Source organism: Thunnus thynnus, chromosome 8 (assembly GCF_963924715.1).
Source record: "Thunnus thynnus chromosome 8, fThuThy2.1, whole genome shotgun sequence".
Classification (NCBI taxonomy): Eukaryota; Metazoa; Chordata; class Actinopteri; order Scombriformes; family Scombridae; genus Thunnus; species Thunnus thynnus.
In genome coordinates this window covers 7,051,789-7,067,193 of record NC_089524.1, presented here as the reverse complement: position 1 = coordinate 7,067,193, position 15,405 = coordinate 7,051,789, and the positions used below count along the sequence as shown (strand labels likewise).

General features: G+C 38.1%; 1 protein-coding gene across 1 annotated transcript; it reads right to left on the bottom strand.

Annotated features, from left to right (window-relative positions):
* Positions 1-21: 21 nt before the first annotated feature.
* On the bottom strand, positions 22-15,024 carry meltf (melanotransferrin). Its single transcript, XM_067596274.1, has 16 exons — positions 14,686-15,024; positions 12,942-13,096; positions 11,660-11,759; positions 10,905-11,090; positions 9,728-9,884; positions 7,973-8,040; positions 7,653-7,837; positions 6,920-7,085; positions 6,673-6,818; positions 5,839-5,935; positions 5,554-5,748; positions 4,438-4,591; positions 4,284-4,351; positions 3,998-4,185; positions 2,707-2,899; positions 22-2,001 (listed from the first exon to the last, which is right to left on the bottom strand). Exons 1-16 carry the CDS (start codon positions 14,732-14,734, stop codon positions 1,934-1,936), a joined length of 2,175 nt encoding a protein of 724 aa, XP_067452375.1. The 5' UTR covers positions 14,735-15,024; the 3' UTR covers positions 22-1,933.
* Between the last annotated feature and the right edge of the window lie 381 nt (positions 15,025-15,405).

Here is a 15,405-nt window from a genome sequence, read left to right as displayed (position 1 = left end):
ACATTCATCACTCTCACACACTTGTGGCACTTACATTTATTTAATTTGAACAAGCACAGAAAACAGCTCAAGTCAGCAGCTTTATGTAGAAATACTAGTGCAGAGTTAAATGTTAGTTCAATGTCCCATAATTTCACATAAATATACATCTCTATTAGGAGGAAGAGAATGCATTTGTTTCTGACAGCATGAGTCAGTACATATACACTGATATGGCACCTGAACTTCATATAAAAATAAATCTCTGACAATAGGAAAATACACATCCAATCAACATTTTAAAACAGGAAACAGCATCAAGCATCAGGAAGTACAGCAGATATGACAAGAGCTGGTAAGTTCATTCGGAGGATACGAGAGCCGATTTTTTTGACGCGGAAACAGTCGAGAATAAACAATTATTGTCTTTTAACTGTATGTCCTGTCAATTTTCTTTCTTTAAGTCAAACACAAGCAAAAAAGCTGAAGACGTTAAAGTGAAAGCAGTTTTCGAAACTTGTTTTTCTTCAATTGACATAAATTCCAGTTTGAAATAAACCATCCAGACAAACAAAAACTCATTCACTCTCCAACACAAACCACAGGATGTTTTCTCCATGTTTTCTCTAAACTTGACCAACAAGTCAGTCTGTCTCGCTCCGACTGTGTCCAAATTAAATGCTAAAAAAGTCTGAAAAATGGCCGATAACTGGGAAGAACGCTGAAGCAGTCAATCAGATTACATTAACAAGAGAAATGCTTAAATATTATACAGCAAAAGATTAAAAAAAAGATTTGAATGTGCAGCTGCAAGCGAGCGCAGATGAGAAACCAGATGAATGAAATAATTTATTTCCTTGATTTTAAAGTGTTTGAATAAAACACATGAAGCAAACAACCTACGGACACTCAGTCACTCATCATCACACCAACCTCGGCACAGCTCTGTGTGGAGGGAAACACTAGTGCATATTCACTGATATGGCATCAGCTTAGAGTCAGAACATGGCCGAGAAAAGGTCATGCTCGTTAGTAGTATTCACAGAGCAAGTGGCAGCAGAGCAGAATAGAAATCTGACTTCTATGTTCACATGACACCTTTTAAATGTCTGTAGCTGATCTGGGGTCAGTTACAGTCTTTACGTCTTAATTTTTGGTATGTTTGGGAAAGTAAAAACAAAATAAGTGCAGGTTGTAATTTTCTTCTGTGGTTTCGAATGTGTGGGCTGACTAACTATATTTATTTTAATTGGTGAGAGTTTAAAAATAATTCCACCCCATGTTACTGCTGCTTTTACCACGAAGAATTTCAGGATTGTACTGGGAGGCCTAATTAGATCAGGTTTCCTGTGGTAAACCAGCAGCTACAACATCATTTGTGAGTCATGTGAGGTTAAAAATCAAATTGTCTGTTCCTGCGTACGTTAAAACCAGCTTCGGAGAGACAGAGAGGAGCTTCCCACTAGAGCAAAGTAACAGGTGGTAGCATACGCACTGGTATGGCAGCTCACCTTCGGTAAACAAAGTGGCGGCGGCACCTCGTCGTATCATATTCACACTGGCTGCAAGTCATCTGGCAGCTAACTCTCTTCTCTGCCGCACCAGTAAGTGTGCTTCATTTGCTTCAACATTACCACCATTAAAATCCAAAGGCAGTTCCAACATGCCATCGTCTCAAATATAATAAAATAACATATTGTGAATATGATGTAATCGTAAGATAAGATAAAACATGTAATCAGGGACGGAGTTTAGAGAGTGATTTGACTGAACAGCAGTCAAGAGGTTCAAAGTCTGAAGACTCCGGTATGAAAAAAAGAGAAATAAAAAGGGTAGAGGAGAGAAAGGAGGGGGGGGGGGGCTATAGAGAGGTGAGGGTTAAGGAAAAGAGAAAAGGAAGAAAGGAAGGAAAGGAGAAGAGGGGAAGAGGCTGGACGCTTGTGTCATATTGTCTTCACATCCAGAGGTTGGTCAGCATGGAGCTGAGCAGCGCCACCAGAAGCAGCCATGCAGAGGACATCACTGGAAGAGGGAAAGAAATTTTAAAATATTAAAGGAGACTGTACATAAAAAAAACAACATCTTTGAAGCATGCACTGGCTTTTAGTAAGTAGAAATTGACAGCATATTGTATTGTGTATCTTATTAATGGATCAATCTTCCTTCTGTCCTTCATCTATCTTCACTCATAATTTCCCAGGGGGTTCTGTAGCACATGGCTCATCCTTTCTTCCACAGTATCATATATGATATCTTAAACACCTCTGACTGGATTTTGATGAAACAATGATGGAAAAAAACACATCACCACAGTTTACTCTCATTTTTTAGAATTAGACTTATTGAAATAAGGGACAGCTTTAATCACAAGGTGACATAATTGTTAGTGATTGTACTGTCCACACGGTGAGCTTAAACATCCCCCTGTGCTGAAGTACAGCCCTACTGAATATTAGACAGTGTTGAGCGTCCCACCAGAGCAGTTTCACAGTGTCATGTCGACCTAAGAACCTCTGTAACGTTGGTGTATTTGTTTAAGAGATTTGTGAGTGTTCATGCTTCATATCAGTTTTAACAACCAGAATTTGATGTGTCTTTCAACCGATTATAATAATATTCTCTTTATTTCAGCACCACCTGAGTGGTAAAAGACAAAATTCACACAGCCATCAGCTGAAATGAAATGGATGTAAAGAACGATTAAAGAAATGTGGTGTGTGTTTTTACCTGCACTCGATGAGTTGCAGTCCATGTTGACCAGTGCGTCCAGGTAGCCCGGGCCCAACCACTCCTCGTAGGTCTTTTTGTCAGCGACACTCACCAGGCGAACGGTGGAGTCTTTGAAGATGAGATCTTTGCCGCTGTAGGCCTGTGAGTCGAACATCTTGAAACCACTACCAGTGTCACTGCCAAAATATGTCTGCAGAGAAACAGTGAGGGAGACAAAGAAGCTTAATAAAGACCAAAACATCATGTTGATTAAAGGTTCAATCCATGTTTACAAGAGTTGATTTCCTACATCCTAGTTTAGCCACTGATTCATCTCACTATAAAATGAACTTGAAGACACATGAGACTTATCTGAGAGATTGTTAATCCATCACATTGAACCTTTTGTCTACTTTATCTATTTATTTGTTTTGGTCAAAGTTAAGTTATCAACATGTAGCTTTGTTGCCTCGACCAGGATCCTTTTCGAAAACTCAACAACAATTTTATTATTATTAGAAACTACATCACTCACTTAAGATTCAGGTTACATTTTGTTTGGGACATTGATTTCTTGATTTGTTTATATATCTGTCAAGATGTGGTCCTTAGAAGAAACTTTAAGCTGTATTTTTTTTTCATTTGTTTTAAAATTCTAAACTTTTGGTCCGGCATTTTTGACATTATTTCTAAAATCATTACTGCTTATCTAGAATCAGATTCTTTACTAGTCGTCCTCGGCTCATCTGACTCAACAGTAAACTTTTCAAATGCTAAGAAACTCTTTCTTTTTCCGTCATCACAGAAAAAAAACAACACACTGGAGGGAAACTAATGTCCTAACCACTAAAGTTTACAACATTGATTGTTTGTCTCTTGTATTTGATCATCACTTCTCAGATGTCGGAGAATCCTTGAATGCACCACCAAGAAGAATCTTGAAGCATGATGATCAATTTGACAAAAAAAAGACAAAAAAGTGAGTCCTTTAATATGAAGCATTATTTATCTTAAGCCAGTTTACTTTGCTGGCTTGCACCCTCTGGATGTGTGCAGTTTGCAAGACATTCACCAGGCAATTAGGGCCTAATGAACTTCACTACTGAGTTGAGTCATAGAAAGTTCAAAAGTCAAGACATCTCTGCTTCTGTTGCTTCCACTTTGACTTCTTTTTACACATCTATCTCTTGCAAGTTTCCTAACTTTAGGAAGAATACTAAATCACTTTTATGTTACACACATTCCCGAATTCCTCTGACTCTCCACTTTAAAATGACACATGCATACTGTACATATGCATATTCAGTACCTGTGCGCTGTCCAGGAGTCCATAGACAATGTAGATGTTGGTGTCTGGCCGCACCATCACAGCATGGGAAGGGACTCTGGCCAGGTTACAGTTTAGGTAGTCCGTGACCTCGGCCCTGCTGTCCTGGGCACAGAGCAGCTGGAAATCTTTGGACAGGAGATTCTGTGCCCACGGGTCAGTCGAGTTACCTGAATAAAGACACAAAGAGAGGTGGTTAGAGAGGTGGTTGACTGAGAAGCGACTTTTAAAAGGAGAATATTCTGTATCCTGGAGTTTCTTGTTTTACCATCAGTGTTTGTGAAGACAGTGGTGTGTTTGATGAAAGCCACTTCCCCAGTTCCCTCTGCTAGACACCTGAATGGACAAAGAGGCAGATGCAGTGTGTTACATTCAAATAAAGTGTGTTAGGCTCAAGCAACGTATCAAGCAATTTTTAGTACCTGAAGGCACCGTCGTATCCATCATACTGGTCTTTTCCCTTCTCACATTTGTTCTGCCCTGTGCCGTCTCCCTTACACAAAGCGCACAGGTTGCTCGGGAAACCAGGCTGGTTGGCGCCCGGTACGCAGCTTTGCTGGAAGAACCCTCCCACCGCTAAGCACCATGGGAAGCAGCAAACAGAAGGTTAAAGGAGAATTCAGGCTTTTAAACCAAATACATTTAATAATTATTGCTACCCAGAGGAAAAGAAATACTTAAAAGAGATGCTCCTCCAATTTTACACATTACGGTCAGTTTACTCGTCGTGAGGAGTACTACAGTTTTATAATGTTTTCTGTGGTTCTGGAGGAGCTTTGTCAAGTCTGACATAATAACCCTGATGATGTCAGCAGGGCAATCTCAGATCGGGTCTGACAGAAAACCTGTGTTAAGATGTGGAGGTATGTGGATCAAAGACAAAGCATTAACCAGGCAGAGAGTTGTGACCCATACTGGAGACCTTTGTTACATTCATGGTCATATCCCATTTCTCTCTCTCCCCTTGTTTCCTGTCATATCTCAACTGTCACTATCTAATAAGTGTATTTAATGTCCTAAACATACTTAAAAAAGCACTAAAAGAATGAAATCTAGTGCTAAAACAATAGGTTGATTTACAAATGAGTCAATCAACAAAGGAAAAACAATGTTATAGTAATAACCAATTAAACATTTTAGTCATTTATCAAGTAAGAGTAATAAAGAAGTAAGAAAGTTTAACACTGTAGATTAGACATCTGTCGGTTTTGAACTGGTGGTCAGACAAACACGTTTTACCTTGAGAAGTTGAGCATTTTTCACAATTTCTTTACGTTTTAGTAACTTAATGATTCATTGAAAAAAGCAATCAGCAGACTAATCAATAAAAATAAATAAAATCATTTGTTTCCCCCATAATGCAAACTAGAAAATGAAACATTCTGGTAACGCACACAGGAATGCTCACATGTTCAGTGTATAGTCAATGGATTCCTACACAAGAAGTTCATCTGACTTCACCTGAAATTCCTCTGCTACACACACACACACACACACACACACACACACACACACACACACACTGACATCCTACTGACCTTGAGGTATCTCACAGTTTTTGGGGTAGATCAGGCCTCTCTCAATCAGCGTTGCTACAGGAACGTTCCAGCCAGCCGTGCGGCCCACTCCAGTGTGACAGGAGCGACGGCCTCGCAGGTCGTTAAGGTTGTGGATGTTATTGTTACTCTTTTTCACCACCGCAACTGCATAGTAAATGGAGCCATCGCGAGCCCCTGGAGCAAAAACAAAACAAAACATCCTTGAAACCAGAGTGTGTGACTGTGTATCTTCGTTCATATGAATCTGTGTGTTTGTGTTTTTACCTGTGTAGCTCTCGCCGGTCGCAGGGACCAAGCCGTAGTCTTTGCCTGCTTTGTACATGTAACCTCCATCCAGAGTGATGGCATCAGCCTCTTTGTTCTACACAAATAGAAACAGAAAGAACAGAGATTGAGATGCCAGAGCTGCTATAAGAAACCTGCAATCACTGGCCACTTGGGGGCAGCAGAAACACATTGTGAACACAACACTGACATATCATCAGCTTTTAAGTTGACATGTTCAACGTGTTAGCAAAGTATTTCCACATCTGTTACAGAGCAACATTATCATGCATTTGGAGTTGTGGTTCTGTCCAGCTGGTGAATGTCAGTCCAATATTCACTCTCTTTTAGCTCTTTTTTTTTGCTCTGTACCAGATCCTGAGGGAAATATCTGACTGTTTACCTGCTAAATGCTCCACTATATTTCACCAGATAGTTGCCGACTGTCTCTTTGCTGTTTGGTGCTGAGCAGGTAGTGTACAGTGAGTTTTGAGAGCTTTTGCTCTGAAAACAGCTGCCTGCTGCGGCAAAAAAACAACACTACTAGAGTGGTGAGAGTGAACCAAAACAGTAAATCTGCAGCCGGACAGCTAAACAATGAGCTGAAACTCACTATAAAGCTGCGTAAAGCTGAGTGGAACTGCAGGTAATTCTCTGTGGGTTCATCACTACGAGTGACTCCTCTGACATAACACACTGACATTTAATACAGTTTTTATTAGAAAATATTTGCTTATAGCCACTTTAAAACAAAAACTACTGACACTAAAAGCTTTCAGTAATTTGTTGCTGCTGATCTTAAGAAACCGGCAGTGAGAAACATCTGTCTGGTACCTGGATTTTCTTCATGCAGTCAGTTTCAGAGTCCCCGTAGACACAACTGATGTCTGGAACCAGTTTTTTACTGCGGAAGGCGGTGGCCATGTCACCGCACTTCTGCTGCTCGCCACTGGACACCACACACCACCGCAGAGTGTTTTCTGTTGATAGATGGATGGATGGATGGATGGATGAGTGGGTGGGTGAGAGGACAGATGAGGACAGATGGAAAGATAAACTCAGACAGATAAATATGCTTCACCTGTAAGGGTACAGCCCATGGCAGTCATGGCATTATAATAGCGACTACCCAGCCACTTCTTGGGGTCGTCATACCCAGCCTCTTGAAACATGACGGAGAACTCAGAGAAGAGCAAATTTTTTCCCCCGTACTCCGCAGAGGAAAACATGTTGAAGCCGGATTTTTCCTGCAGACAAGAATTTACACTCAGTCTCACAAATGAAATCTCACAGCGGAAATGTATAGTATTCACACATAAGCGACAATGTGGCCAAATGGATCACTGATTACTTTGTTGTGTCTAATACCTGTAATGAAATTCGATAATTCAGGAATAATAAATGTGGCGATAACCAACATGTCACATATATGTATCGTCACAGGTGGAAGGTGTCAATCTGTATCTCCATGGCTACAATGTGCCAAAAATAGAACTTTGATGACTGATGTGGAGCTGCAACAATTAGTCAATGGAAAGAAAATTAATCTGCAATTACTTTCATAATCAATTTATTGTTTCATTTTTCAAGCATAATTGCCAAACCTTCTTTGGTTTTATCCTCTTAAATGAGACAATTTGCTGTTTTTCTTTGTCATGTATGACATTAAATTGAATATCTAAAGATTCTGGACTGTTAGTCAGCAATTTTCCCATTATTTTTTTTACATTACGTCGACTAACAATTAATCAAGGATGAAAATAATCATTACTTGCAGCCCTACACTGATGTATTATTGATGCATTTGGACGTACCATCCCCTGCGTCAGCATGTTAAACACCACAGATGGGGTGACGTGATTGCCGACCACGATGCCACGAGATGGAACGCGGACTAGATGGCAGGATTTCCACTGATCAACGGGAGCTCTGCTGCCATCACGACACAACAGCTCATAGTCTGATGACCTTAGTTTATGTGCCCATTCTGGGCCATGACCTGGTGAAGAAATAACTGGTTAGCTAACAGACAAGCTTACTCACTAGATGGGTATTAGCCATCTGAATGACAGCATTTAATCAAATTATTATAATAGCCAACTTATTTATGATTATCAAGCTAACTAGTTGTTACCATCGGTGTTGTCCTCGACAGTTGTGTGTTTGATGAACGCCACGTCTCCTTGACCATCTACCATACACCTAAAGAGACCGAACCAAAAGCAGGAGAAGTTGAGAGTTAAAGGTGTGAACTACTTGTAAATTCTCACACCAATTTCATTGAAAGTGGTCAAAACCAGATGCATTAACTTTTTGTCCCTCTTGTGTTTTCCTCTTCATAAACACAACAGAGATATTTAAAGATCCTCTCCAGAGATGTTTTAAGATGTATATAAAATACTCTACTTTGAATAATAATTTGTGTCTGATATGGTTTTTCCACAAAAAAGTTAAATTATCTTGTTAAAATCCTTGAAATGACATCTACTACAGAAACTATGAATATGCAAATATTTTTCATCTCAGAAGTTTAACTGCTGGACACAAGATTTAAAGTCCATTCTCAGTGTATCTGCAGTGGAGGCTTCAAGTTTCCACATCACACTTGTGTAAGTTGAATATTGGACCAGGATTGGCTTCCAAACTATTTGTGATGTCACAAATCATGCTCGAAGGCCTGCCGCTTAAAATCAGATTTTCGATGAGCACAGAGAAACTTTCCTCCTTCAGCAGATGAATATGAAAAAGGTCTAGTGTCAAACTCTGCATATACATCATTTTGCACAGTGAAGCTCAATAATTCAACTGTAGGAACAAGAAAAATATATGGAGGGAGGGAGACTTTAACCATCAAAGACACAAATTCTTGGATTTGTTTCTTTCTTTTTTATTGTCTGAGCCCAGAGGAGAAATTTCCATTGTGTATCACTCAAAGAGAATAGTCATGTCTGTGTGTGGTCTTGTTTCAGTCGTTAAGGAATTACAATTTTTTAATTACTGAATTGACAGGACTACAGCCATACATCTGTGAGGCTGTACGAAGTCACTATGCTTTGAACTGAATGGGTTAGGGTTACAATGACAATGTTAGCATATGCTATCTCTATCTCTATGCTAATTTAACATTTTCAGCCTTTTCAGCCTTAGAAAACTACAGCGTAAAAATGCTATAAGATGTGAACATGGTAGTATATGTTATGTAATGTACTATATATTTATTTCTTTTTCTTTGTTATAGTTTTAGGTTACTGCTTGTATATTGTATACAGATGAAGTGCCTGAATGTTGGTATTGAAGTGTTTGTGGAAAAAGTTAGCATGCACACATTTGCTGCTTAGCACTATGACCATGACCATGAAAAATTAATACTATAAGTAGTATAATATAATAATAATTAATAAAAAAAAAAAAAAAAAATATATATATATATATATATATATATATATATATATATATATATATATATATATATATATATATATATATATATTATAATAATGTATGTATAACAAATAGTAGTTTTCACCCTTTACTCTATGTTGCTATGTTTTTTTTCTCATTTGTGTTAGCCTACAACATACGCATACAACTCACAGTTTATATTATATATAAATATATAATTTTGTGTAATGTATGTATAATTGACATAAGCGATTGTGACACAACCATAGCTGGTGTTTCCTGCAACTCATAAGCCTTACTGTTGCTTTGCTTTCTACCCTGAATATAACACATAAACACAAATATTTAAATATGAGTCATAATGAAAACCTTTACTGAAACTGGTCCTGATAGAGGGAAGGAAGGAATTACTAAAAAATGACCTTACTGTATGTAATTCTGATGTGTGTGTGAGTGTGTGAGTATGTAGAATATGAACTTGTGTTACCTGAACGCCCCGTGATAGCTGAAGTATTTCTCGTTGTCGCCCCACTCACATTTGTGCCCTCCCTGCCCGTCTCCCCCACACTGCTGACACAGAGATTCAGGGTAACCGGACTCTTTTGCTCCGGGGACACAGCTCGCATTGAAGAAATTTGCCACACCTGATCACACACACACACACACACACACACACACACACACACACACACACACACACACATACATACATACACACACATACATGTTGTTTATGTATAGGCCTACAAACTTTATTATTTTTAGGATTTTTCTCTTAATGGTGGAAAAATGATTTCTGCTCTTGACATAATGAGCATTATGTAATGAAGGTCTCATTAGGCAATCACAGTGAGTCACCATTTACATTTTGCATCAGCTGATACAACAACCCCATTAAACAACAGACCCCATGTTTCCCATATCAGAATCTCACACATCTTGAGATTTTAAAATATGTAAGATTACAAAATCAAGACAGCAGCTTCTCTGTTCCACTTCCTGTCACCTGCCTATCAGACCTTTTTCACAGCAGTAATAGAAAAAAAAAAAAATCACAGCTGTAACTGATGACTTTTATGATGACTCCAAGGATGGAGACCCAAAGTGTTTAATATTGAGTAAATAAATAAATAAATAGATAATTAACAGACATTAGGAAATACATAATCAAACTGTATGAATAAATACATACAAAATATTTGAAATATGATATGTGATATAACCATACAATTGTGAAATAATACTATTAATTGAAAACTCATCTGCAAAAAATAACAATAATAATGTCATTTTATTCAATTCTAGCAGTTTTCATCTCATTCATCAATCAGCTGCCCCCTTCTGTATTGCTTTGCCTTTAATATTTTATCAATTTTCTTTTCATTTGTTATCTGTGCAATGCTGTCGTGTTTTTAGGATTTTACCCAAATTTGATTTATTTTATTCTACACTTTTATTAATTTTCTGCTTGATTCTCATACTTATATCTGTGTTTTCATTTGATTGTAGTTCTCAGTATCTGTAAAGTGCTTTGGTCAACATTTGTTGTTTTTAAATGTGTTCTATAAATTGACTTGACTCAAATAATAAACCAAACATTAAAATTATTATTGTCTCTCCAGCTTTCTATATGTATATATACAGTATATGTATATGTTTCCTACCCTGTGGGATGTTGCAGCCCATCGCAGAGATGTATCCCTGGTCAATGAAATATCCTATAGGCATATTCCAGCCGGCTGTTCGGCCTTTCCCGGTGTGGCAGCTGTTTCTTCCTGCCAGGTTGTTGATGTTGATGCCAGGGTTCGACTTTTTCACCACTGCGACTGTATAGTAGGTGGCACCGGTACCTGAGGCGACGACAGCACAGGTGTTAACACACATGACACTGGAACACTGACTACTGCAAGTACATGGACAGCAAAACATTTCTCTCTTATTATCAGGGAGATGAAATGGCATAAGATCAAAGTGCAGACTGTAACGCTTGTTTTAAATATCTCACATGCAGCACAGAGATTATAATCCAAGTACATGTGTGATGTGTGATCATTAGTGGAGAAATAATAATATATATTCACCTGTTTTCACTTTCTGTGTCTAGGAATCATCTATAATTGTTATCTTTTCATGTCAGATGAACTGTCAGATCTAGTTCAGTAGTCAAGGTTTACAGAGAATTCACAAATTACTAAATCCACCTCTGGCTACAGTGGAATAACTCCAGTCAAGCAGATTAAGAAAACTCAGAGTGTTAATTTTCTTTTGTCTGATTCAGAATAGACAGATGAACTCTTTTATATAATTATTTTTTGTTCACTAGCATTAATCCTGCCCCATCATGAGCGATCCAAACTTATCAACTAAAGTCACTTGGAGTCATCATCAGTGTTGTTTTCGTCATACTACTAAAACTTACGGTCAGGGCCTGATTCACCACCAGCTATCTTGAAGGAAGCAATCTTCGACTGCTTGTAAACGTTAGAGGATGCCATGGACAAGGCATCTGCTTCGTTTTTCTGCAGAGACACAACAAAGAAAAAGATTAATGATGTTACAAGATTAATTATGTTAAAAGACTAAAGAATCATCTGTGGCCACATGATGATTTGCTCTGGAGCAAAAATGTGTATTTCTTCTTAAAATGGGACTAAACGTCTCAGCAGGATCGAATCTACAAGAGGTTTAAAGATTCCACATTAGATTAAACATGCTTTTAAGCAGCAGATGGCGCTTTGGTACATCTTTTCTGGGAGTTTGAGAAATTAAGTACTTTTTGGAAACTTTTCATTAATGCTAGATACTGAAATTCAATTCAATTCTTGTTTTTTTTTTTATTTGTTTTTTTTTAATCAAATTACACACCAAATCAGAACTTAGATCAATTCAAAATATGAATACTCATTAGCATTACTTATTTTGCAAAAAAAGTATTTTGTTGTGTTGTGACAGACAAGACTGCTCTAACTTAATTTATTTCTATATCTTATTTTCTTCCCCTAGAGAAGTAGTCATTGGAAAACAAAAATTGTGGATATACTTTCTATGATTTTTAGTCACCTTTTATCTTGTACTTGGAAAATGCAAAATTCAAGAAAGAGTAGATGTTTAGTCATAAAAAATATGATTTACTGGATTTTTTGTAAGACATAATTTTGGCTTATTGTATATCATTGAAGCGCTTGTTTGTGCCCTGGGGTGAAGGGAATGAAGAAATGTGTGGACTGCATTGCTTGTAGTATCTACAGTTTGATGAAATGTAAAATAATAAAGAAAAATATATTATTAAAAAAACATGCTTGTAAGAGCATGTTGAGCCTATCAGCTATTTCCTTATAACCTGAATTTGTACATAATACTTGTATTTTGCTCCGAGTTTAGCTTCTGGTAATTAAGATAACCTGTTCAGAAATCTTCCAATCTGTGGTTAAACAAACCTTTACCCAGTGTGCTTTGCGCCTCCTGATGACTATATGGTCCATTAACAAGTTTATTGCACAAGTTTCTGCCTTGTTATCTGACACGTGATGGTGTGTTCTGCCACTTTCCATCAGTGCTCTATGTCCCCTGTTGCACTGATTGACACAAATCAATAGATTAGATCAAAGAAGCTACACTTGTTTTAAACAAGTCAATTTGGAAGATTGGAATATTATTCCGATCTGACATGCTCGATTTGGTCCTCGTTATCACTATCCAACCTGCAGTTTCTGAACGCAGCCCTCGAGAGTCGCTCCCTTGACACAGCTGACGGATGGACTGATGGAGACGGCGGCGAAAGCCTTCGACATGGCCTCGCATTTCAACTGCTCTGGATCTGAGATGGTGCACCATCGGATGTTGCTCTGGCCAAATACTGAGAGTGAGAGACATGGAGAGGTACAGGGAGAGAGAGAGTGCAGGTGATCAGTCTGTTATTAAAATATTAAGTCCTTCATGAAAACATCCTATTTAATGTTTTTTTTTGCCTTTGTAGAAAATATCTGATTAAGTGGTAATGCTTTATTTTACATTTTATAATTAAGTAATTTTGCAGGTATTTAATGGGAAATACACTCATTATAGAGTTTTTTTTAAGAGTGAGTTAAAGAATTGTTATTAAAGGGGACCTATTATGCTCACTTCCAGCTCTATATTTTCACTAGAGTAGCTTTGTGTGATTCACAGTTCAAAAGGCTCCTTATTTATCTTATACTGGCCCTTTATGCAGCACCTCAGTTCAGTCTCTGTCTTTAACAGGCAGTCTTAGCTCTTGTCTCTTTAAGGCCCCCCTCCTGATGAGCCCACTCTGTTCTGATTGGCCAGCTTCAAGAAGCCTGCCGAGGGGCAGCCGTATCAGAGTTGTGTTAAGTTACTGCCAATGCAAACCAGACATTTCCTGCTTTATTTGATCAAATTAAAAGCTTTTAAATTACTAAATAATGGCAGACTTTACAGGAAATTAAATGTGTTCCTCACTGAATTAGCAGAGCTTTGTTAGCGGTATTACATGGAGATATGTGGAGATCTTTGTTCAGTGGATCAGTTAGAAATAATGCAGGGACAAGCAGAAACAACCACAGTGGTGATGATGTTTGATGAAGAGCTGCAGACAACAAGCACACCTCCAACAAGTAAACTACTTATTTTACTTTGCCTGCTGTGTAATGGAAAAACAGTCACAGTGTGCCAGCTCGACTCGAGTCATGGCTCGGAGTGACTACCCCCAAAACCAAGGAAAAATGCCATAATGTTAGCGGAGTGGAGCAGATGACCACATAAAAAAATCCATCATGAGCTGACATCAGCTTGGGCTGAGAGTAGAAAAAACCGAGTGTTCAGAGCAGTCTGAAGCCGGTGGTTTTTGCTTCTACATATGTTTACCTCATTATTTGACACTTTGTTCACATTTCATATGAACATCTGACATTGTTCATTATATATATGACTGAAAATAAGCAAAAGCATAATAAGTCCCTTTTAAGAAGTTTTGAAAATTAACAAGTATGAACCCAAATATAATGAGCAGGCATTTACCTAAACCTTAACTAAACCACACTTTTCTCCATTTTTCTTATAATTTTACCACAATTTCTGTAAAATGTCCTAAAATTAACTGTTCAATACCTAAAAATTACAAAGAAAGTGTCTAGGAAATTTGTATAAAATTAAAGGACCCATAAATTAAAGCATTATTATGTTTCCTTAGCAGGGCTGCTGTACAGAGGCAAGTCAATTCACCTTAAAAGTTTCTCTTGTTCTGTAAATTCACATCTGTGGTAATCCAATTTGTTGCTCTTAGACTTGTATCGCATGCATTTTATTCCAGCTGGGGTATATTTGGTTTTAAATAGCCACAAAGACACACATTACATAATAAATCAATGAAAACATTCAGATAAATAAATAAAAAATGCTTATTTTGTGTAACTCACAGTGTACACAGTGTAAAAAAGCATTTCTTACCTGTATTTAGTATTAGCAGTAGAGCTCCTACTGTCCTCCACATAGCCATGGCCTTGTTCTTTCTCCTCCTATCTTTGGTGAAATAGCCTTCTTTTCCCTCTCCTCTACTTTATATGACGACTCTGGGGTCAAAGTCCAACTTCTATTTCCAAGAATCAGCTTAAAGTCCTGGTGTGAAGTTCAGAAGAGATTGTATTTTTAGTGGTTTACAGCTGGCATCTACAGCATGTCATTTCTAGTGGAGTATTTGAAGCTCAGTGTAGAGTTTAAGAAAAAGTGTGCCTCACTGGTATACCTGGTCTGACACGTCTCTGCTGCTGCCGCCTGGCTGCTGGCCAGAGCTCAGACAGAGAGGTCTTTTACACTCAGGACCGCACCTCTGCTTTCCTCTCCCTCCTCTGCTCTGCTCGCATGGTGCTTTTCCACTGATGGGCAAGAGGGAATGAAGGGTTTCATACCAACACAGTGACTCAATGCTGAAACAACACAGAGACAAAAAATATGTTTATCTGCTTTTGTTATGGAATGTGATCTTGCCTCTTATTGCTAGAGGTTCAGTTATTTGTTTTGGTGCAGAATAGGAAAGCTGTTTTCCTTGTTACAATGCTGTACCCAAAGAGATCCCACTGTGTGGGCATGTGGTCTATAAAGTAAAGTGAAGTGAAGTGAGGTGGGTGTTCTGGCTCAGAGGGCCAATGTAGCCTATATAATACTCACCAT

What these genes read in the sequence shown, in the direction of transcription:
- meltf (XM_067596274.1), bottom strand. Translation starts at nt 14,734, where the DNA reads ATGGCTATGTGGAGGACAGTAGGAGCTCTACTGCTAATACTAAATACA. An exon ending in ACTGCTAATACTAAATACAG is followed by an intron (nt 13,097 to 14,685) that starts GTAAGAAATGCT and finishes TCTCACTCTCAG; the next exon opens with TATTTGGCCAGAGCAACATC. An exon ending in ACTGCATGAAGAAAATCCAG is followed by an intron (nt 5,936 to 6,672) that starts GTACCAGACAGA and finishes CTATTTGTGTAG; the next exon opens with AACAAAGAGGCTGATGCCAT.